General features: G+C 39.7%; 1 protein-coding gene across 1 annotated transcript; it reads left to right on the forward strand.

Annotated features, from left to right (window-relative positions):
- Positions 1-2,556: 2,556 nt before the first annotated feature.
- On the forward strand, positions 2,557-25,466 carry PTGES3 (prostaglandin E synthase 3). The gene is made up of 8 exons (XM_025927020.2): positions 2,557-2,893; positions 19,360-19,473; positions 19,621-19,690; positions 20,179-20,277; positions 20,835-20,924; positions 23,065-23,127; positions 23,976-24,000; positions 24,308-25,466. Coding segments are annotated over exons 1-8 (483 nt in total). The 5' UTR covers positions 2,557-2,891; the 3' UTR covers positions 24,328-25,466.
- The last annotated feature ends 87 nt before the right edge of the window (positions 25,467-25,553 follow it).

The following is a 25,553-nucleotide window of genomic DNA, read 5'->3' on the forward strand; positions in this document are numbered from 1 at the left end:
TTGGTTTTTAAGATGGAAAGACCTAGGGGCACCTAGGTGGCTCAGTTCGTTCAGTGTCCGACTTCAGCTCGGGTCATGATCTCACACTTCATGAGTTCAGGCCCTGTGTGGGGCTCTGTGCTGACAGCTCAGAGCTTAGAGCCTGCTTCAGATTCTGTGTCTCCCTCTCTCTCTGCCCCTTCCCTACTCACGGTCTCTCTCTCTCTCAAAAATAAACATAAAAAAAAAATAAAAATAGCATCAGAATTGCTAACCCACAGTCCCATGAAAAACATGTTTCCTAACTATATCATAGTATTTATGTACAGTTATTTTTGTCTTTAACCTTGCACTATCCAGACAAGATGCTGCTTTCCAAAGTTACTTAGGGTAGTTCTTTTCATCTTCACTATTTCAGTGTGCTTAATATAGTTAGGTTCACGTGTTACTGTATGCATCCCATTTTGAGTTCCCTCCGCTTTCTTATTGGTTTGAATCTTTTGTGAATGTAAAGCATGTGGAGCACTATGGTTCTATATAAAAAGTTATTCTCGAAGAAGTATTAACCCTACTGTCATCCTCACCAGCTATTCTCATTCTCTTTTTACCCCTTTTCCAACCATCCTTGCAACCAATTTGGTTAAGTTTCTGAGAATTGCACTTTTCCCCCACCTTCTTAAAAATGGTATAATATGTGAACCTGTCTGAAGTAGAGACTGTTAGCCACCTATCTCAACATTTCTTCATCTTCCTAAGTCACACCATCTCTGATTTTAGCTTGGCACTAATCACCTGGATTAAACACTCCCATTCTCCAAGTCTCCTTTGCAGATGGATATGGTCACATGAGTTGTCAATGAGGTGAAAGTAGAAATGTTGTAACACTTTTGGCAGACTGATTTAAGAGTGCAAAAGCTAGAAAATGTCTTGTTTTTTTTTCTCTTTTCTTTCAATCCTCCATCCTGCTGACCGGAACAGGAATGTGATGGCTGGAACTCCAACAGCTATCCTAGTGCATAAAGAAAAGGAAGGGTCCTAGGGATAGAGGAGTGGGAAACCTTGGGGTGCCTGGGTGGCTCAGTTGGTTAAGTGTCCGACTTTGGCTCAGGTCATGATCTCATTGTTCATGAGTTCAAGCCCCCCATGGGTTCTGTGCTGACAGCTCAGAGCCTGGAGCCTGCTTCTGATTTTTTTTTTAATGTTTATTTTTGACAGACAGAAAGACAGAGCATGAGTGGGGGAGGGGCAGAGAGAGAGAGAGAGAGGGAGACACAGAATCCGAAACAGGCTCCAGGCTCTGAGCTGTCAGCACAGAGCCTGATGCGGGGCTGGAACTCACAGACTGTGAAATCATGACCTGAGCAGAAGTCGGATGCTCAACCGACTGAGCCACCCAGGCGCCCCTGGGATTAATTTTTCTTAACAAGGCCTGTCCTAATACTTCCAGTCAATATCGACCTCTCCTCCTTCTATGCTCCCATTACTTTTTGTACTTCCATTATAGCACTCAATAATCTTGACTTGTGTATTTTGCTTTCTCCAACAGGCAGTAGACTTCTTAAAAATCACAGTACTTGAGAGCTGGGATTTAACAACCCTCTTAAACGAGGTTTGAGATTTGAGCAGTGTCCAATGTCTATAGTTCCCCAACCCTGCCATGCACAGCATAGACCACCAAGTCCTTAATGCTACGAAGCCAGTATTTCCCAAAATGTCTTGACACTTAAACTTCCTTTGTATTCCAACTAGCAGTGCACTGATGTATTTGTCCCTTACTCCACTGTTAAGTGGCCTTCTAGAATAGGCAGTAAGTACTGTTTTCATTCTCTTGGTTACTATCCCTCATTACAGCCCAACCACGTTCAAGGGACAAAGCGGCAGTTCAAGAGATAATGGTTGAAAACAGATGGGTAACCTTCTCCCCCTAATGATGTGCCTGAAGACCAGGAGTGTCCTCATCTCATCTCCCCATTCCCACAAACTTCGACTTTCCACTGACAAAACCCCCGTCTCACCTATAGGCCTAATTATCTCAAAACAAGGGCAAATGCCCTCCCCAAACGACAAACGTTTCTCCTCAACCAAGACCTCAGATTTCCGCTGCCCCTGGATAAGAGTCTCCACCCCTGTGGAAGCAGAGAAAAATGGCCAGGTGCACCCAGCTCTGGATTCTGAAGTTAGCCTTTTCCCGCAAATATCACGAGCACAGGCTTTTCATATCTTTTTTGCGAGAGAATGTTTCCTCAGTGGACTGGCTTACTCCCTCAAGAGTAACCAATCTGTTTCACTTTTCAAGTCTCCCGACTTGGCCTCCCTCCGCTTCGGCCTTCCTCCTGCTGTCAACACAGCCGTTTCTCCCGGAGATCGCCCAACGCGCGTGGCCAGGCGGTTAGGGCGGCCAACGGTTTTCTAAGGCGAGGGGGGAGCGCGGGAGGAGAGGCGGGAACCCGCCGGACCGAAGGGAGCAGACGCAGGGCGGGGCCAGAGCTAGGAAGGATCGCGAAGGAGCTGGGAGGCCCCGCCCTTTCCGTAGATATCTCTAGAAAACCGCGCAGGAGCCCGAAAACAAAGAGTGCGCACGCGCGGCGGCAGGGCCCGGGCATTTTGCTGCGTCACCAGCCGCCGCCCGGCCTCACCACCCCTCGCTCGCACGCACGCACGTTCATTTTCCGTCCTCGCGCCCCTTTTCCTACACTTTCCTCTTCTCCCCGATCGGAGGAGCCGCTCTCTCCGCGCGGTGCATTCTGGGGACCCAGGTCGAGCCCGCCGCCACCGTCGCCTGAGGGAAGCGAGAAGAGGCCGCGACCGGGAAGAAAACGCCGGAGTCGCCACCGGAGTAGAGTCGATTGCCCAGCAGCTGCCGCCGGAGAGGCCCGCCCACCCGTTCGCCCGTCCCCCCTGCCCCGTTCACGATGTGAGTGCGACACCCCGCCGAAGGAAGGTCGCCCCGGAGGGAGGCCGAGGCCGCGCAGGGGGCTGCCGGGAAGCCCCCCCTCCCCCCCAACCCCCCGCTTTCGACCCCCTCGGCTTTCTCCCTTCTGTGGCGGCAGTCGTTCTTTCTTGTGGTGGGAGGTCCAGTATCCTTGTTCCGGTTACCGTTGGCGGGTGGAGGACATTTTTCCTCCAGATGTCCGCTTTCCCCACCTCGGAACGGTTCCTCGCCTTCCCCGCGCCGGAAATCCCACTTTTCCTCCTTTGCCAGTCCCGGTTACTCTAACTCCGTAACTTAGCCTTAGGCCTTACTCTTCTGTGAGTTTTCTGCCGTGCGGGCTTTCTGAAGGCGCGGGGCCTCTTGGATAGCCACTTCGCTTTTGGGGCAGTCTGGTTCTGCCCCTCGGTGATGTTGGGACCAGGCCCTGGGCCAAGTGCACCTGTGGTGGGTGCTACCAGAAGGCTGGCGGTCCTCCCCGCAGAGCACCACGCGGCCTTCCGCCGTGAGCGACAGTACTGCTAGGCAACTGCGGGGAGGTCACACCGTCCCCACAACTTATTTTCCTTTCCGGGGTCGTGATTTCTTGGGTATGGACGTTTCCAGGCCTCCTAACTCCCAATCCCTTGAAAGGGGGGAAGCTTGCCAAAACTCACCCTTGTCCATGGCGCGAGGAGTTAGCATTGAGCAGGTCGTTCCGCACGTGTCGAGTGGAAAGATACTTGTGGACGTTTTCAGTGTTCTACATTAAACTTGAGGCGAGGTTGCGTTATCCTATTTTAATTAAGATTGAAATAGGCATGTAGTTGCCTTTTTGTTGCCTTTAAGAGCTTACATTTATTTACGTTGAGGTGACAAGGATTTTTTTTTTTTTTTTAAGAATTTTAGTTTGATGATGGTAAAGAAAAACCTTAGTGATTTTTTTTTTTTAAACCTAATAAAATTTTTGGCACTCCCATTTTCAGGGCTTACATTCTTTTCAGGAAAAACTCTGTCTCTCCAGATGTGAGAACTATCGGTTTTATAGGATTTTATTTTATTTTATTTTATTTTTGGTACTAACTGCTCCCTGAAAGATACGTACAGAGAGTGATTGAAAGGTAACAAGTTTAATTCCTGTGAAAAGTAACGCACTTTCAAAGGGTTACTTAATGATACTGATGATGATTCTATTGGGTTAAAGGATACACTGCTGTTGGTTAATGATGGAGAGCAAGCCTCTGGAACACAGTATTACTATGTAAAGGGGACATCTAGAATTTTGGAAGGGTTGCCCCTCCCCATTGGTATTCAATATAATATCTTAATCTATGTAAAGTAGCTTTCACTTTTCTCTGGAAAGGCTTTATTCCAAAAAATGTAGCAGGATTGTTAGTCTTAAGGTGCCTTTTATATTTTGAAACTCACTGAGGAAATAAATGCTTAGGTAAGCTGCCAACTGTTAATAGACTAATGTAGCCAAACAAAATACCTTTTCACTAAGAAATATGTTTAAAATTATTTGAAATATACTTTTGGGAGGTCACATGAAATAGTTAAATAGAGACGTTAAGTAAATAAATTGAAACCTCAGATGAAAGTGTAACAGTCAGTATTCCAAAAAGCAGTCTAAGTTACAAGAATGCTTTCAACCTGAGTGTTTTGAAGAGACCACATAAATCTCCTTTTTAAAATAAATGCCATCTTGCAAATTTAGGAGATCTTGTTGAACTAATTGTATTCAACAAACTTACTGTTTTCTTTCTTTTTTTTTTTTTAAATGTTTATTTATTTTTGAGACGATGCAAGAGACAGAGTGCAAGCAGTGGAGGGGCAGACAGAGGGAGACACAGAATCTGAAGCGGGGTCCAGGCTCTGAGCTGTCAGCCCAGAGCCCGACGCGGGGCTCGAACCCACGAACCGTGAGATCATGACCTGAGCCGAAGTCGGACGCTTAACTGACTGAGCCACCCAGGCGCCCCAAACTTACTGTTTTCAAGAGGAGTATTATGAATCTGTTATTTGAGTTAGAAAAACCCTTCAATGGGTCTTCCAGTCCTGGGAAGAACCTGGCTAATTGATAAGGATCCATTTGTTGATGTTTGATATAAACATTTAAAAAATTTTTTTTAAGTTTATGTATTTGTTGAAGTAATTTCTACCCCCCAGCTTGGGGCCTGAACTCAACACCCTGAGATCAAGAGTCATTCATTCGCAAGTTCTGAACATGATATAAACATTATTTTAGATGTGGAGAGAGACTTTTACGTCTGGATATTTTAAGAGTTTTAAGGTCTGTTTTTTTTTTTTTTTTTTCTCATTTGAATACTCTTTAGTAGTGATTGTCTAGGTACATTTTTTTCCATCAGGTTTTTAAGGTTTAGTCTAATAGTTTACATAAAAACTCAACCTGATTTTCGAGAAGGCTGAGATTTTAAGACCTCTTTCCTTCAAACTAGGGTGGGGGAGAAGGGAGGTGTGCTAGTTAATTGTTACTGCTTTTTTTTTTTTTTTTTTTTTTTAATTTTTTTTTTCAACGTTTATTTATTTTTGGGACAGAGAGAGAGACAGAGCATGAACGGGGGAGGGGCAGAGAGAGAGGGAGACACAGAATCGGAAACAGGCTCCAGGCTCTGAGCCGTCAGCCCAGAGCCCGACGCGGGGCTCGAACTCACGGACCGCGAGATCGTGACCTGGCTGAAGTCGGACGCTTAACCGACTGCGCCACCCAGGCGCCCCATTGCTTTTTTTTTTTTAAGCTATTGTAGTTCTAATTCTAATTTGAACTCAGTAACCATAGATAGAAAGTAAAATGCTTTTTAAAGGAAAGGTTTTTGTTTTTATTTAAGTTTTTTGTTCTTTTTTAGTAATCTCTAACACCCAACGTGGGGCTCGAACTCAGGACTCGGATATCAAAGAGTCCCATGCTCCTCCAACAGAGCCAGCCAGGAGTCCCTGTTTTATTCAGTTTTGAGCTATTTGAAGTCGTTCTTTCAGTGGTCTTATACTTGAATTAATAAATTGTCCAGAAACATATTGTGACTGTCTCTAACATTGGTTGAAATCTTGAATACTTTGCCATCATTCAACTTTATAGAATTGAGTCCTAAAAACAAAATCATTAGTCTTTCTTTAGCTTCCAACATAAATGGTAATAGTGAGCATATGCTGTATGGTTAATTTCTGTAGTTAAGGAAGAGTAACTGATGATGGTTTTTGTTCAGTGTTGATTTCTTAACTACTGTAACCTAGCAACTGGATTTTCTTTTTCTTTTTTTTTTTTTTTCCTGTGCTTAGTTAGACTTTAACTAGAAAGCAGTAGAAACTGGAAGGGATAAATCAGTGCAGACCAGTATGTACTGTTAATTAAGATTCCCATGTTTAATTGTATTTTCTGTTTTAAAATCTTGAAGCTATTATCGTTTTGAGGTCTTAGGTGGTAGTGATTGTCACTTTTCAGGAAAAAATACTTTTGTGATATGAACTATTCAGAATTAGTCTCTAGCCCTTAAATTTTTACAATACTTTATCAGAGTTCTTAAATTGAAGATTGTTGCACCTAGTGTATTTTATTACAGAAATGCAATGTGTGTTGTAGTAAACTTTGTATTATTTACTCTGTAGATTGGCACTGATAGATTTTTTTTTTTTTTTAATTTTTTTTTCAACTTTTATTTATTTTTGTGACAGAGACAGAGCATGAACGGGGGAGGGGCAGAGAGAGAGGGAGACACAGAATCGGAAACAGGCTCCAGGCTCTGAGCCATCAGCCCAGAGCCTGACGCGGGGCTCGAACCCACGGACCGCGAGATCGTGACCTGGCTGAAGTCGGACGCTTAACCGACTGCGCCACCCAGGCGCCCCGGCACTGATAGATTTTAAATTGAGGTGACTTCTCTGCTTCACCAGGACACCTTTGAACTTCTGGTTTTTCAGGAAAATGCCAATTACTTTAATTTTTTTTTTTAACGTTTATTTATTTTTGAGACAGAGAGACAGAGCATGAACGGGGGAGGGTCAGAGAGAGAGGGAGACACAGAATCGGAAACAGGCTCCAGGCTCTGAGTGGTCAGCACAGAGCCCGACGCGGGGATCGAACTCACAGACCGCAAGATCATGACCTGAGCCCAAGTCGGACGCTTAACCGACTGAGCCACCCAGGCGCCCCACCAATTACTTTAAATATTACCTTGAGCAGTAGTCTGAACTCCTTCATATTGTAGTCCAAAGTCAAAATGTGCTATTAGGGATTTTCTGTGCAGTAGTTAATCTTCACATGTTGTCATACTTTATTGCTATAAAGTGTTTTCTTTGGGCCCTTTCTAACTCAGCATTTTAATTATCTTTGTGTACTGAAAGGATCTAAGTCACAGACAGGTGTTCTTAAAATTTTTAATATATATTAAGTTCCAGGATCTAGTTTTTCAAATACTAATTCACACAGTGCTAATTAGTATGAGGAACTGTCCCAAATAGGATTGGAACTCAGGATTTCTGACAGAAGCCTTATTTTTTCCACTTTACAAAAAGGGAGAATAATTTTCCAGGTGAAACTTTTAATTTCCAAAGAAATAACTATATCTCTGTAGTTTTGTTAATATCGTCTAAATTGTTTGTTAAACCTGTGTCACTTCTTGACATATGGTTGTGGAGCCCCAAGGCTCTGAAATTTGTGACGGAGGCAGTGAGACATTGACCTTGTTTGAATTTTATTTGTATGAAGAAAAATTGTTGTGTTTGCTTTGAGGATGTTTAAAGTGATGTGTGCACAGAAGTAGGAATGTACGAAGGTTGGAGTTGGATGGAAGAAAGGCACTAAGTTTATCAGGGGAAATCCTGTCTTTAAGAACAGCTTTCTTTCATTTTTTTGTTTTAATTTTTTAAGTTATATATTTATTTTTATTAAAAAAATTTTTTTTAATGTTCATTTTTTTTTTTTTTAAATTTTTTTTTTTCAACGTTTATTTATTTTTGAGACACAGAGAGACAGAGCATGAACAGGGGAGGGGCAGAGAGAGAGAGGGAGACACAGAATCTGAAACAGGCTCCAGGCTCTGAGCTGTCAGCACAGAGCCCGACGCGGGGCTCGAACTCACGGACCGCGAGATCGTGACCTGGCCAAAGTCGGACGCTTAACCGACTGCGCCACCCAGGCGCCCCTAATGTTCATTTTTTGAGAGAGGGAGACAGAGCATGAGCCTGGGAGGGGCAGAGAGAGGGAGGGAGGGAGGGAGACACAGAATCTGAAGCAGGCTCCAGAGAGAGAGACAAAGAGAAAGAGAGAATATGAATCTGAAGCAGGCTCCAGGCTCTGAGCTGTCAGCACAGAGCCCACGTGGGGCTCGAACTCAACCATGAGATCATGATCTGAGCCGAAGTCACTTAACTGACTGAGCCACCCAGGTACCCCAAGTTTATTTTTTATTTTGAGAGAGAGAATGCCCAGCGGGCTCCACACTGTGAGCACAGAGCACAACATGGGGTTCAAACTCCAGAACTGTGACATCATGACCTGAGCCAATGTCAATAGTTGGACTGAACCCACTGAGCCACCCCTCACTTTTTTGTTTTAGAGTAGGAATTACCAAATAAAGGAACTAGTATAGAGGTTTCACAAGTGTTATTGGTTTGCCCCTTTTTTGTCTTAGTAGGGTGTGTGTGTGTGTGTTTATGGTGTTGCTGGCCAAAAGGAATAACAGTTCTGTTTATTAGGTAGCTAGGTCCAAGCAACTTAAGTAATTTGCCTAACAGCCTAGTTAGTAGTCTTTCAAAAACTAATCCACGAAAGTTGAAATAAGTAGCTTCTTTTATAATTACCATTTAGTAATGGAATATGTATGTGTTTTGGGCATGTATACCTTTTTTCCCCCCCAATGTCTATTTTTGAGACAGAGCATGAGCGAGCGGGGCAGGGGCAGAAGGAGAGAGGGACAGAGGATTCAAAGCAGGCTTCATGCATTGACAGCAGTGAGCCTGATGTAGGGCTCGAACTTCCAGACCTTGAGATTATGCCTTGAGCTGAAGTCAGATGCTCAACTGATTGAGCCACTCATGTGCCCCGGCACTGCATAACTTATACCTTGAAGTCAGATTGGATACTTCCATTTCAATTTCAATTTCTGTTTCCCACTGCTTTTTTTTTGTAGCCCCCCCCCCCTTTATTAAATTATAGCAACCACCAGAAATACAACTGTGCAAAGATGAAGATTAATGGAGAGGGATGTAGTGCAGTCTACCTTGAAACTGAACCACTTGGTGTCTTGAATGAGATTGAGTATCACTAAATTTTTCTCAAACTTAAAAGATCTTTCAGCAGCCCTCTTAAGTTTCTCATGGTGCCCTGATACACCTTGGCACATAATTTGGAAGCCACAGGAGTAGCATGTGTATTCAGATCACCTTTCCAGAAAGTTTTACGTGGTGGTACAACTGATGTACAGATGATCTGAAAGTATGAGAAGCAGATCTTGGGGTTTCTTTGAGGAAAGAATACGTGTGTAAGAGACTGGTTTCAGACATTTGTAGACAGGGCTTTTGAGGGAGGAAAAACTGCTCCATCTATGAACCTGGAACTACTTTTTTCCCTTTGTATAACAGAATTTCATGTTTCCATATCATTCCTCACTTACTACAAAGTGAAAAAGATTTACCACTGTCTTGATTCCCTTTTGCAAATGATAGACTAGTTTAAGCTAAGTTTAAAACTTAGTTTTAGAAAATAAGTAATTCTGAATTTTATAACATCTTTTTATTGCTGACTTTTTTCTTGATTTTAATGTTTTCATCTGTAATCTTTCTTGATATTTAAAGATACTTAGAGATGTATTAAAAAAATGAGTGAATCTAGTCTTTAAGAAACTTCCTATTTAATAGAAATATGTTTATTCCTAAACCTAGAAGATATTTACTTGATTATTAAGCTCTAGTAAAAAGCTAGTTATTTGATTTCTGTTGTTTTATCTTAGAATTCAAAGTGATCTTTTAATTCAGACAAATAATCCATGCACCATTAACAAATTTATAAGGGGAAAAAAAGAATAAACTTGTAAGGAAACTGTCATTAATTAGTTAAGTACAGTTGATCCTTGAATAACACTGGTTTGAACTCTGTGGGTCCACTTAGGTAGACTTTTTTTTTTTTACAATAAGTACAGTGCTGTAAATGTATTTTTTTTTTTTAAGTTTATTTAGTTTGAGAGAGCACATGCAAGGGAGGGGCAGAGAGAGAATCCTAAGCAGGCTCTATGCTGACAGTGCAGGGCTCAATCCCATGAACTGTGAGATCATGACCTGAGCTGAAATCAAGAGTCAGACACTTAACCCATTGAGCCACCCAGATACCCCATAAATATAGATTTTATATACACACACACACACACACACACACACACACACACACACATATACACACACACACATATGTGTGTGTATATTTATATACACACATATATATTAATGTTTATTTTTGAGAGAGACAGAGTGTGAGCAGGGCAGGGGCAGAGAGAGAGAGGGAGACACAGAATCTGAAGCAGGCTCCAGGCTCTGAGCTGTCAGCACAGAGCCCGACGTGGGGCTCGAACTCACAGTCCATGAGATGATGACCTGAGCTGAAGTTGGCCACTTAACCAACTGAGCCACCCAGGCGCCCCGTTTTTTTAAAAAAGTTTTTTTAATGTTTATTATTTTTTTTAATGTTTATTTTGAGAGAGAGAGAGAGAGAGAGACAAGAGCATGAGTGGGGGAGGGGCAGAAAGAGAGGGAGACAGAATCTGAAGCAAGCTTCAGGCTCTGAGCTGTCAGCACAGAGCCTGACAGGGCTCAAACCCACGACTGTGAGATCATGACCTGAGTCGAAGTTGGACACTTAACTGAGCCACCCAGGTGCCCCTAATGTTTATTATTTTTGAGAGACAGAGCAAGCAGGGGAGGAGCAGATAGAGATCTTGTGATTTTTCTTAACATTGTTTTTTCTCTAGCTTCTTTGTAAGAATACAGTGTATAATATATATAACATGCAAAGTATGTGTTACTTGTGAGGGTCTGATCAACAGTAGCTAAGTTTTAGGGGTCATAAGTTCTTGGATTTTCAACTGTGTAGAGGGTCCCTACTCCTGTGTTGTTTTTTACAGCTCAGCTGTGCTGATAACCAGAAAATGTTATCTTTTTTTGTTTGTTTGCTTGGTTTTTGAAAACCTTGTCTTATGATATATTGCCTGTTTACACATTAATAAAGGCAACTAGTAACGGATCCGATCCCTTTACCCCCATATTTCTTAGGAGATTTTTGGACTAAATTTCATCTAACTCGAATGTAAGCTTTGTCTATTTTGCTCATTGCTCTGTCTCCAGAACAATTCCTAGCCCCATGCTTAATACCTATTTATTGAATAACATTCAAACTCTAAATGTATTTTAGCTGTTAGACTTGTCTACATGAGGCCATTTTTTTAAGTTTCAAGGAAGCAGCTCATCTCCTGCACAAGTGGAGGAGGGGCAGAGGAGAGAGAATCCCAGGCAGCCTCTTTCTCTCAGACCCAGCCTTCACCATCAAACTCTTCATGTAGCACCCCTACATGAGGTGCTTGATGGTGAGAGTTGAGCATAAAAGGGGTCTTTTACTAGTAGTCCTGTATTCTGCTCTGTCACATTTGAACCAAATTCAACTGTATCTGCTATAGATTAGAAAGTAGATCAGTGGTCAGTAGTTGAAAGATAAAGCTGATGAGAGCTACTTATAAATCAACTATCTGATTTTATATTCTGTTAATTGAGGCTTTGCTGTATTTTGGGAAATCTGGAAAAGAAGTACTACTGAATCAGTATATATTCTCCAAGTACATTTGACTTGTGAGTTCTTTATTTTGGGAATATTTATTTTGGGAATCGTTTATTGGTTATGTTTTGGATACACTATCTTTCTTAATTGTGGGTAATTGCCATTAGGTTCCCCTTTAACTGATTCTGTCCTACCTCCTCTCCAACAGTTTTTTAAAATAAGTTTATTTATTTTGAGGGGCAAGGGAGAGAATCCGAAGCAGGCTCTGGGCTGACAGGCACCCACTGTTTGATTGATTTCTTAATGAGACCATTAATTAAAGATAAAACAGATTAAAAATATTTTTTTTTTTTTTCAACGTTTATTTATTTTTGGGACAGAGAGAGACAGAGCATGAACGGGGGAGGGGCAGAGAGAGAGGGAGACACAGAGTTGGAAACAGGCTCCAGGCTCTGAGCCATCAGCCCAGAGCCCGACGCGGGGCTCGAACTCACGGACCGCGAGATCGTGACCTGGCTGAAGTCGGACGCTTAACCGACTGCGCCACCCAGGCGCCCCCAGATTAAAAATATTTTTGCCTATTGGGGCTCCTGGGTGGCTCAGTTGGTTAAAGGGTACAACTTTGGCTCCAGTCATGATCTCATAGTTCATAAGTTTGAGCCCCACATTGGACTCTCTGCTTTTAGCACAGAGCCAACTTCAGATCCTCTGTCCCCTTCTCTTTGTGTCTCTCCCCTGTGCACACGCCCGTGCGCGTTTTCTCCCAAAAAATAATATATATTTGCCTATTTTATCATAAAGGTTATTGTTAATTAGCATCTTTGTATCACATTTTTCAGTTCCTTAAATACTTTTACAGAAGTAGAACTTTTTTTAAAAAATTGTCGTTATTGCTATTTTCTCCAGTACATTTGTCTATATGTTTTAACCAATTTTTTTTTTAATGTTTATTTTTGAGAGAGTGCAAGTGGGGTAGGGGCAGAGAGAGGAAGAGGATTCCAAGTGGGTTCCGCACTGACAGCAGAGAGCCAGATGTGGGGCTGAAACTGGAACCTTGAGGAATGTCCCATTTGTTGGGGAGGGGGTTGGTTTTGTTTTGTTTTAAGTAGGGGATTATTTACATAGCGTATGCAGAAGTGAAAAAAGTTTTTACATCCATAGGTATTTACTATTAAGGTGAACTGACAGACTTGGACAGTGGTTACAAGTTTTGTCAATGTTAGTATAAGGCTAGAGATAAATCCAATATAATTAGTTTATGAGCTAGTGTTCAAGCTAAACCTGCTCCTCTTTTGGTTACTAGAAAAAAAGGGATGTGAGTTTCACAGAAGACGAGCAGGATTTCAAAATCAAGCTCTCTTCCAGTTGAGTGAATATATGTGTTTTTTACTGGTTTTAGGTTACGTGTAGGGTCCCCTCTTGTATTTTTGATAGTTAAAATCAGGATTACCTAGTAAATGCTAAGCTTTGCAGACCACAGATATCTCTGTCCTACATGCTTGTTTTTATAACTCTTTAAAAATATAAAAACCATTTTTGGCTTCTGTGCCAACCCCTGGTTTAAATGATCATTTAATTTTGTTATTTGGAAAATGATTGTATTAGCTTGCTAGAGCTGCCTTAACAAAGTACCAGAAATGGGATGACTGGGCCTCTTCTCCTGCGTCTTCACAAGCTCTTTCTTCTGTGTCCTAATCTTTTGTAAGGACACCAGTCATGTTAAATTTATGGCCCACCTTAAGATTTCATTTTAAAGATTCTCTTTCCAAACGTATTACTCACATTCTGAATTCTTAATGTGAATTTGAGGAAAAGAAAAAGATCTCTGGTTCCAGTGTCTTCAGTATGAACAAATTAAAGAGTAGTGTACTACTTGGTTTTTTATACAGCCATTGTAATAACTATGTCACCATTAGTGTGCTTGTCTAGAGTTTATTGAAATACTATTTGTAAAATGTTTTGGGAAAAGAATCTTCCCGTTAACTAAGTATAACACAATTTCAAAGTTAGACTGGGTTACACTTAAAAAGAAACTAGTCCCTGCTAGAATCATTTAATAACTTTTTTTTCTATGAAATTTATTGTCATTGGTTTCCATACAACACCCAGTGCTCATCCCAAAAGGTGCCCTCCTCAATACCCATCACCCACCCCCACCCCCCCCCCCACCCTCCATCAACCCTCACTTCTCAGTTTTTTAAGAGTCTCTTAGGCTTTGGCTCTCCCTCTCTAACCTCTTTTTTTTTTTTCTTCCACTCCACCATGGACTTCTGTTAAGTTTCTCAGGATCCACATATGAGTGAAAACATATGGTATCTGTCTTTCTCTGTATGACTTATTTCACTTCCAGTTCCATCCATGTTGCTACAAAAGGCCATATTTCATTCTTTCTCATTGCCACATAGTATTCCATTGTGTATGTAAACCACAATTTCTTTATCCATTCATCAGTTGATGGACATTTAGGCTCTTTGCATAATTTGGCTATTGTTGAGAGTGCTGCTATAAACATTGGGGTACAAGTGCCCCTATGCATCAGTACTGCTGTATCCCTTGGGTAAATTCCTAGCAGTGCTACTGCTGGGTCATAGGGAAGGTCTAACTTTTTTTTTTTTTTTTTTTTTTTTAAAATTTTTTTTCAACGTTTATTTATTTTTGGGACAGAGAGAGACAGAGCATGAACGGGGGAGGGGCAGAGAGAGAGGGAGACACAGAATCAGAAACAGGCTCCAGGCTCTGAGCCATCAGCCCAGAGCCCGACGCGGGGCTCGAACTCCCGGACCGCGAGATCGTGACCTGGCTGAAGTCGGACGCTTAACCGACTGCGCCACCCAGGCGCCCCTTTTTTTTTTTTTTTAAAGTATAATGAAGAGGGGTGCCTGGGTGGCTCAGTTGGTTAAGTGTCTGACTTTGGCTCAGGTCATGATCTCATGTTTTGTGAGTTCGAGCCCCACATTGGACTCTGTGCTGACAGCTCATAGCCTGGAGCCTGCTTCAGATTCTGTGGGTCCTTCTGTCTGCCTCTCCCCCAATCATGTTTTGTCTCTCTGTCTCAAAAAATGAATAAACCTTTAAAAAAAAAAAGCATAATGAATATAATCCCCATCTACCTGTCATCCAGATTAAGTGCTTAGTAGGCCTTTGCCACATTGCTTTATTTATCCTCTTTTCCTTTTCCTGGAGTCTTTTTTTTTTTCTTCTTTTCAAGTTTATTTTTGAGACAGCACGAGAGACAGTGTGAGCAGGGGAGGGGCAAAAAGAGGAGGAGACTGAGAATCCCAGGCAGCCTCTACACTGCCAGTATGGAGCCAGACACAGATCCCATGACAGCGTGAGATCATTACCTGAGATCATGACACTTAATCGACTGAGCCATGCAGGCGTCCCTCCTGAAGTCTTTTTTTTTTTTTAATTTTTTTTTTTCAACGTTTATTTATTTTTGCGACAGAGAGAGACAGAGCATGAACGGGGGAGGGGCAGAGAGAGAGGGAGACACAGAATCGGAAACAGGCTCCAGGCTCCGAGCCATCAGCCCAGAGCCTGACGCGGGGCTCGAACTCACGGACCGCGAGATCGTGACCTGGCTGAAGTCGGACGCTTAACCGACTGCGCCACCCTGGCGCCCCCCTCCTGAAGTCTTTTAAAGCAAACCCCATATACTTAAGTTTTCATCTTGAATGGACTCTCCCCCCCACTCCACCCCCCGTAAAAACAATGCCTTTCATGCCTAAAAAAACTAACAATGATTTTCATATTCTCTAATATCTAATACCCTGTCTGTATTTAGGTGGTCACAGTTTCAGTAATCTCTTTTTATGTTTAGGTCGGGCCGGGGGTGGGGGGGTTGCAGACCAGGTGCATAAATTGGATATGTTTTGTTTAATGTTTGTTTATTTTTGAGAGAGTGAGTGCAACTTGGGGAGGGGCAGAGAGAGAATCCCAAGTATGCCCCTCGCTGTCCGCGCAGAGCCCGATTTGGGGCTCCATCTCATGAACTGTGAGATCATGCATGACCTGAGCTGAAATCAAGAGTCATGCTTAACTGACTGAACAACTACTCAGGTATCCCTCTACGTGTTTGATAACTCTTCGGTTTCTTTTAATCTAGAGCAGTCCCTTCTCTTCTTTATAGCATTGATTTAACAGTATTCTGGATTTCTCCCTTCCTCATTGTATCATTAAAAAAAAATTTTTTTTTCTTCCTCTTATAGACTGGAATTAAGTTTTCTACGGAGTATATCATGTTGCATCAGATTAAGAGGTTGTAGGTCTGGTTGTCCCACTTTTAGTGATGCTGAATTCTTTATTAACTATTAATTGTAAATTCTTTATTAACTATTAATCTAATCTTTAAAAAATTTTTTTAATGTTTTTACTTTTTGAGACAGAGCATGTGTGGGGGAGGGGCAGAGAGAGGGAGACACAGAATCTAAAGCAGGCTCCAGGCTCTGAGCTGTCAGCACAGAGCCTGACGTGGGGCTTGAACTCAACGTGAGATCATGACCTGAACTGAAGTCAGACGCTTAACCATCTGAGCCACCCAAGTGCCCCTAATCTAATCATTTTAATGGTTTCATCCGTTGATCATTGCCAAATCAGTTTAAAGGTTGCAAAATGGTGACACATGCCCCCCCCCAACTGTATTCCATTCCAAAGTTGAAATTTTATAAAGAAGTTTACTTCTATGAACAGATCTATCTATCCAGTTACCATGAATAAAGTTTCATAAAGAGAAAGAAGGAAAAATGCCTAATTCTTTTTCTGTTAACAGCCAATTTGTAGAGAGTTGGATCTGTAGCATCTTCTGGTAACCTAGAATTCTCATTGGCCAATGCAGGGAGACCCTTATTATTGCCTCTGGTTCTGACCTCATAGTTTTGTTTTGCTCTCCCCCACCCCCCAAGAGCCCGCAAGCGAGTTGGGGAGGGGCAGAGAGAGAAACCTAAACACGCTCCGTGCTGTCAGCGTGGAGCCCAATTCAGGGCTCAATCCCATGAACTATGAGGTCATGACCTGAGCCAAAATCAAGAGTTGGATGCTCCGCTAACTGAACCATCCAGGTGCCCCATAACTGACCTCATAGTTTTTAATAGCTTCGTTTGTCCAAGGTGTCCCAACCTCATCCCATCTTATGCCTGAGGTCAGTCATTTCTGTATAGGAAATCTGTTTCCTTTAGTTGGAAATAGTATTTTGGCACTGTGGTGTTCATTGCTCTGATTTTCATTAGCGCTTTTTAAACATACTGTATGGTCACTTCAGTTTGAAAATCTGAACTTAGGGATGCTTGGCTGGCTCAGTTGGTAGAGTGTGCGTGCAACTCTTGATCTCGGGTTGTAAGTTTGAGTCCCATGTTGGATGTAGAGATTATTTAATAAAATCTGTGAACCTAGTCATTTAAAATTTTATCTATTAAGTAAGCAAATATTTTCAGTTAAAGACAGCATGTTGGGGCACCTGGGTGGCTCAGCTGGTTGAGTGTCTGACTTCAGCTCATGTCATGATCTCATGGTTCATGAGTTCGAGCCCCACATTGGGCTCTCTGCTGTCCTTGCAGAGCCTGTTTCAGAACTCTGTCCCTCTCTTTCTCTGCCCCTTTCCTGCTCACACTCAAATACATATTTTTTTTAAATGTTAATCACAGAACACTGTTTTGGAAAGAAAATGAGCTAATAATAATGTGTGGTCTATTGTCACCTATTCATAAAACTCTCAATTTGTTAGACATATTAACATAATACTAGAAGCTGTGATTCCTTAGTCCAACAGAAGTTTGGTTAGACTTTTCTTCTAAGGCATGTAAAAATCTGGTTTTTGTTTTTAATCTGTTGATAGATGCCTAAAGAAATAGCTTTACTCTTGCTGATTTGCTGGTATTTTTGGACTTTGAAAACTTCCATCCGTAATGATTATAACCTACTTCAGATCTGATATCAATATCCCAAAGTGGAATGTGACTAGTCAGATTTAACAGTTGTGTAAAAATGTTGATGAGCAGTTGGTTGCAACTTTTTATTTATTGGAGGGACTTTAAACTGCTACTCTTTAGGGTTGGGAATTTCAGCATTTGGAAACAAAACAGTTCCTTTCATTTGAGTTGATTTATGAGTAGTGTCTGAACATAACGATGATTAATAGTTTTTAACTTGTATCTTAGGTTTATAGAACAGTTCAAAAAAATACAAAGAATTCTGGTATAGCCAAATACTTAAGTTTTTAGATTATCAAAGCAGAACATGCTTGCTTTAAGAAAATAAGTGAAACCATTGAGAATTACGTGGTTCTGCTTCCTTGCCCTCATTGTCTTTCTGGTTCATTCTGTAGAGGCAAATGTAGTTGGGGGTCTGTGTGTGAATTCTAGGAATTTTTACACATGTAAAGATATTTGTCTAAAGATTACAAAGAACAACTTTATTTTTTTTTAAGTTTTATTTATTTTGAGACAGCGAACACGAGTGGGGAAGGGGGGGGCAGGGGGAGAGAGAGAGAGAGAGAATTCCAAGTGGGCTCCGTACTGTCAGCGCAGTACGCTGACATGGGGCTGAAATTCATGAACTGTGAGATCATGACCTGAACCAAAACTAAGAGTTGGGACGCCTAACCGACTGAGCCACCCAAGTGCCCCATACAAAGAACAATTTGAAAGAAAAGTATTTACCACATACAGTCTTTATCTCCTTTTAATCAACTATATTTGACTGCATTTGCTTCTAGCAGTTTTTTAAGCTTATTCTAAAACATAATTTTAATGGATGGATAGAGTTCTAAGCAGCTGACACCATGAAAAGGACAGGTACATTGCAGGACACAGCAGAAGAATAACGAGGAAGCAAATACTCCAGGCTTCTTCTAGTATAGTATATATCCAATACATTTGTAGATTAGAAGATGAGGCTGTAAAGAAGCTTAATTCTTAAGTATCATTATTTAGAATCATAAAAGTTGGTTAAGAAAATTTGTTCCTCAAAAAAATGGTTGTTTGGTATAGTCAGAAATAAGCTACAGATGAGAACTTTCTGGAGACAAACACTATCAGTTTTACCCACCCAGCCACTGTCATGCAAGTTGCTGGCATTGTAACATTGTAAGTAAAAATGTTGAATATGTATTTCAATATTTCAATTGACGGTGGATCAGTTCTGTCTGATTTTTTAATTCTGTGACATTGACATTTAGTAGCCAGGCTCTAAAGGAGTAGCACATAAATTTTGACAGGGCTACCTAATGGTTAGCCCTATTGAGCATTGATTCATTTTTTAATTCCTTCATATTGTGAAATCAGTTATAGTTGTGTTTTAACTTGGAATGCAGTTGTTAAGAGTAAAGATGTAGGTGTTTTTTTAAGTTTATTTATTTATTTTGAGAAAGAGCATGATCCCCTGTGAAAGTGGGAGAGGGGCAGAGAGGGAGAAAGAATCCCCAGGCAGCTCCACACTGTCAGTGCAGAGCCTAATGTGGGACTCCGACTTAGGTATCGTGAGATCATGACCTGAACTGAAGTCAGATGTTTAACCTACTGAGCCACTCACTTGCCCCTAAGGATGTAGTTTCTGTTTGAAATTATAATAAGCTGTTTCCAAATAATCCGTCTTCTAATGGGAAAGAGAAATGTTACTTATATACCAAAATTTTGGAGGTTATGTAAATACTCAGTTAATGAATTCCAGCTTAACTTTGTCTAATTTTATCTCTTTGTAGGCAGCCTGCTTCTGCAAAATGGTACGATCGAAGGGACTACGTCTTCATTGAATTTTGTGTTGAAGACAGTAAAGATGTTAATGTAAATTTTGAAAAATCCAAACTTACATTCAGGTAAATTACCATTTTACATCATTGGGTAAGAAGCTTATTTCAGACAACCAAGTAACTTTGGCTTGCTTGTTTTGTTTTCACTGAAGTTATTACTAATCTTTATCTCTTTGAAGAGGTTCATTTTTTTTTTTTTTTTTTTTTACACAGTTGTCTTGGAGGAAGCGATAATTTTAAACATTTAAATGAAATTGATCTTTTTCACTGTATTGATCCAAATGTAAGTAGTCTTAAGGCTTTAATTCCAGTTTAAATCATGAAGAAATGGACATACATCAAGTACTCTTTTTAGCAGTAACCAGTAATTGTTTTTCTTAACAGTTCAGAGGCTATCTAGAGATTTATATTTTCGCAATATTTCCCCTTTGAACGCCCCCTTTTGTTCTTGCTGTCACTGTTCTTTAGGCTTGTCTTAGTCTAGTCTTTTAGAATTTTTAAACTATTCTGTGAATGTACCATATTTAGTCAAAAAAATTTTTTTACTTGATTTTTTTTAAGGCTTTATTTTATTCACCGTGTGCAGGGAGGGAAAATTTTTTTACAATTTGGATAGCTAATGAAATGTTTAGTAAGCTAGGGGATGTTTCTTTGCCTTTAGAGAAAATGTAGAGAAAAAAATTAGAGTTGAGGAATGACAAGCTACTTTTCTATTCTGTAGTGATACTGGAGAGACAAGTGGTGTGATAGTGCTTTTGTTTTTGTTTTTAGGATTCCAAGCATAAAAGAACGGACAGATCAATTTTATGTTGTTTACGAAAAGGCGAATCTGGCCAGTCATGGCCAAGGTTAACAAAAGAAAGGGCAAAGGTATGTTTCTTTTCTTGGGGGAGTTTAACATTTTTAAGTAATAAAAGACACATTTGTTTTCCATGAGGAATATTATGTTTTTATTTCATAGTTAAGTGTTATTAAAGTCTTGTATTCTTACAGGTTTTTTTCCTTGGTGTTTTTTAGTTTTAACTTAAAACCAAGTATGGTCAGAAGGTCAGTCCCTAGATGCAGAACTTTTGCTGAATTCAAGAGGCAGATTTTGCCTAGAATCTAAAAGTTACATATCACAGAGGAGCATACTTAGTGCTACAAAAAAAGTCCATTGTGCCTGAGAATAGTTCCTACCAATGAGTTTTGTTTTTGTTTCTAACGGTTAGGATTGTTTAACAATTGTGAAAGAAGCTTCGTGAAACTATCTTTGCTAGTACTGCATTTGACTTTTGATTTTGCTAGTCTGTTCTTTTGTGTGTGTGTGTGTGTTAGTTCCATGCCTCACTAATACGAACCCACAGTTCAAGCAATGAAGTCTTAAGGTACATACCAATAAGTGTAAGTTAAGCTAATCATAGGGTGATGTTTGTATTGATCTGTAGCTTAACTGGCTTAGTGTGGACTTCAATAATTGGAAAGACTGGGAGGATGATTCAGATGAAGACATGTCTAATTTTGATCGTTTCTCTGAGGTAAGTTCTTGTAAATGGCATTTTCCACCTCCCTCTCTGTACATTTGTGTGAATTTAATTTGGTTTTAAAGCCCCTAGTGGTATTTTAAGACCTGCATTATTTTACTTTCAAGGTCATTCTGCAGCAAAACCAAGTAAGATCTTAAAAATGGTCATTTAATCCTGAAGTTTAACATCGTATAATTTTTTTAAAAATTAGGGGCGCCTGGGTGGCGCAGTCGGTTAAGCGTCCGACTTCAGCCAGGTCACGATCTCGCGGTCCATGGGTTCGAGCCCCGCATCGGGCTCTGGGCTGATGGCTCAGAGCCTGGAGCCTGTTTCCGATTCTGTGTCTCCCTCTCTCTCTGCCCCTCCCCCGTTCATGCTCTGTCTCTCTCTGTGCCAAAAATAAATAAACGTTGAAAAATAAATAAATAAATAAATAAATAAATAAATAAATAAAAATTAGTGGTAAGTTCTAAAGTTGATGTATAAAGACAAAAAATAAACTGTACAATCCATGCAATATAGCTAGTTTCTATTCTAAACTGATTTTTTTAGGAGCGTGGATTGGTTTGCATTTTGGAGCCATGTAATATGAATATAAACCTTTAAACACAAAAATGGTAGTGAGATGTGCATGATAAGTGGTGTGTAAAGATGTTTTAGTTAGCACAATCAAGGAAAGAATTTAAATACATATTGCCAAAGGCTAAAGGGGCAAAATCATTGATTTCCCTTTAGATAGAATAAACCTTGTGATGTCAGGTTTTAATTGACTAGATTTTGTTATGTTTCTTTGAAAACTAAGAGCTAAAATAGGAGTAAATATCTAGTGTCATGTTTGCAACTACTTAACATCTTACATGGTTCTGGCACCTTGATTTCAAATTAAAGAGGAAAAAGAAGATGGGGCAGTTCTTTTCAGCTGTGCTATTCCCATTTCTTACCTGTAGTAATTGGTGCCGCCATTTCGCCCAGCTGTGCATGTCACAACTTAACACTATTCTTTTACTGCCTGTTTCCAGTATAACATTAGCGGCCATCTTTTTTTTTTTTTTAACCTCCTGAATAGCTCTTGAATGTATTTATTAGTTCATCCTATTTCTATTGCCATTGTATCTTCAACACCTAATACTGTATTTGGCACATTTTGAGCATTTTTCTTGCTCAAAGAAACTTAACCAAAGTGTTCAACAGTGCTATCAGACGTAGGGAGACTCTTTAATAGTTACTCATATTATTTAAGACTAGATTGCCCAGAACTTTTACACTGAGCAATTTGGTGATTAGGGATCTTTTAAAGGCACCTTTTAACTGTAAAGTGCAGGTAAGCGTAGATTTTAGAAGTTTTAAATTTTGTGTATAAAGTTGTATATGGTTATTGAATTTTTTAATTTTAGGAGATTTATAGAAAAGTTGTAGCTTGGGAAGATAAGTCCCTCCCCATCTGTTAATAGTTTAGTTTTGGGTTATATGTACTTTTTTAAATAATACACTGCTTACTTTATGATCAGAAACAACTAAATAGGAAATTAGTACTTCATGTAAGTATGTTGTTATTAGTCCCAATGTTTTGTATGTCTACAAGAGTACTTACATATGCAAGTGTATTTTCTCCATAGTATGTATCTTTTATTTCAAGAATCATGTTTCTTTTGTTTTTAACTTTTATTGCTGTTTAGTCTTTGGTTCAGTGTTCAGGTCTTTTATACAACCTAATCATCCTGAAGGACTTTATTTTAAATCATTTATTGGTTCTTCACAATATTTAAAACTGTAGTGAGAATACCATAATACACATGCCACTTAGCTTAAGATACAAAGCTTTAGAACTACAAATGAATCCCATTCTTTTCCTTAGGCACCAGAGGTAAGCACTATTTAGGATTTCAGTGTTTAATTTCTATATCATACATAAATAACTTGCTGGATAAGTTTTAATCACTTTTCTTCAGTGAGAACTTAGTCTTAACTTCCCTACAAGTTGTCAGGATTTTATAATTTACTTTTTCCGGAAAGGAAGGTACTTAACATTTGTTTTGCTTTTTTTATTGGTGGAAATCTATGACAGACTTAAGGTTTATTCTGGAGCTTGCAACCTAATAATTAGGGCTTAATTTAACATCATTTTTAAAACTAATTTTTACACTTCAAATAGATGATGAACAACATGGGTGGTGATGAGGATGTAGATTTACCAGAAGTAGATGGAGCAGATGATGTAAGTCTATAAATTCTTTTCTCTGTTTACTTAAATAGTAAGAAACAATGTATTTATAGGTTGTTTTATATAGATTTAGGATTGCTTTTTTGCCACTTCTTGTTGGGTTGGTTCCCCCCCCCCCTCAGAAATACAGGGAAAAGCAGATTTTTAAATGTGCTAATTTTTGAAGGATAGGTACCTACCAGGAAACTGGTGTCCCATAGGCCATTCTTAAGGGACCAGATTTCAAGAGAATCATTGCATCGTATACCTTATTCAATTAAGAATTAATTTAGGGATTATTTTGACAGAGTTAAACAGGTTTTGCAGCAGAATTGGTCAGAAACTAGAGTAAATAGATGGACATTGTGAATCTATAAGGATAAACTGGATCACTCTTCTCAACATTCCGCTCTGGCATCCTGCTAACATCTTCAAGAAAGTTGTTGAGTATAGTTTGAAAAATGTTTAGACAACTCAGCAGCTAGGTTTGGAGTTGTTTTGTCTTCTATCAGTCCAGTGGTCTTCGCAGTGAGCTATTTCCCTGTTACACTGAATGCCAAGAGAGAAGTGAAATCCATTTTATACTAAAATTCAGTCTACCCGACAGGAAGAGATTTAAAGGGTGAGCACCAATTCCCACCAAAAGGCACACATCTTACAGGAAGATAGATCCTCAGCTGTACATCTGTTCATCTTCAGTGAACCTATTCTTAAGTCCAGTGATTAAATTCATAAGCTTGATATAACCACATATCTTTGCTACTTTAGTAAAAGTACAGTGCTTCAGCTTTTTAAGGCAAACTGTTCAGTTAGCAGAGGAATGTTTGATCAACTTGGTAACTTTCAAAATTCTTCTTCTGCAGGATTCACAAGACAGTGATGATGAAAGTAAGTATCTTTGTAAAAAGTATGTTTTATAGTGATATTTCACATCAAAGACAAAACTCTGAAAATAGAGACATTAACTTCTTTATAATTCTTGAGAGAAAAATTATTTTTTCATGGCCTATAATAGCCAAAGCAGAAATTTGAATGCTTTGAGATTTACATTTAGAAAAGGCAAAAAATAATAAAAAGACAATTCCCTAGGAAAGTATTAACTCTGTTGACTGCTTTTTTTTTTTTTTTTTTTTAATAAGACTTTGAAGTTGATTGTTCCCCTGTACTTCATACTAATCTTTTTAAAATCTTTCAGAAATGCCAGATCTGGAGTAAGGAATGTTGTCATCACCGGATTTTGAGAAAGAGAAATAACTTCTCTGCAAGATTTCATGATTGAGAGAATTCCTGAGTTGATAGCTCTAAAGGCAGATGCTGTATTTGCCTCCTTTAACCCATTTTTCAACCTGTTTGTTTTTTTAAGGCTTCACTAAGGGTTGATATGTACCATTGTATGGGGCAGTTTTAAGTCAGCTAAGGCAATAACCTTATGCATGAACTTTTCCCAGACTTCCATGATGCTGTTGAGGTCCTAGACAATTGATACAGCAGTTGTGATAAATAAAAACATTTCACCTCAGTCTCCTTTACTTCATAACATAGATACTGACATGATAGGAAACTCTTGGCTTAGAAGAAAGAACTAAATTTTAGATTTTAGAAGATGGACTCAAAAGTGGCTGATGAAACAAATTGGTTGATACCTTAAACTGGTAACTTGTTGTTCTTCTGGTATATCCTCCAGGATTATTCCACTAAAGTTTTATTTTTCAAAAAATTTACTTCACATTATTGTAAGTGATCACTTGTCAGTGTTCCAGATGTATCTTAGCTAAAACTAGTGAATGCCCTAACTTAGATGGTTTTGAAGCCTGTACATTTGGTATTGTTTGACCCTTAAACTTTTACATCTCTTAGCATGGAGGACGAAGAAAGGCTGTACATTGTTGCTTGAGAGTCTGTACATTTAGACCAAATTGTATTTGCACTGTCAGTATGGCAAATGAGTGAAAAAAATGTTAATACACTATTGGATTTTTTATTTCTTTTTTTGATTCAGCTTGTCCCAGGCTGAAAACCTCAATTTATGTTCATGACAGTGGGGATTTTTTTTTTTAATGTCTACCTACATTCTTTCTAATAAACTGTTGGAAGACTTTTTGGCTGTCCTTTTAAGTGTCTGGTTTACTGTAATTTCATGTATTACCATTTACTGGAATGGAGTTTTTATTTTTATTTGAGGAAGAATTGGGAATATTCCTCTGTTTGGAAAAAAAGAGGCTTGCTATAATGTCGCAGGAAACCTTTTAAAAGTGGATCTGTAATAGCAAATTGTAGATGCACTTTGCAGCAGTTGGAAAAGAAAGTGTTGTGATTTGATTGAAATAAAACTAAATGTGTTGTCCTCCTGTAAATCTTTGAGCTTCTGCATTTGGCAGTTTTTATTCCTTCTAACTTCTGTGTATTTGTCATAGCATAGAAATGCTTCCTATATCAGTACT

This window comes from Puma concolor, chromosome B4, assembly GCF_028749965.1.
Source record: "Puma concolor isolate L17-30 chromosome B4, mPumCon1.1.hap2, whole genome shotgun sequence".
Taxonomy (NCBI): domain Eukaryota; kingdom Metazoa; phylum Chordata; class Mammalia; order Carnivora; family Felidae; genus Puma; species Puma concolor.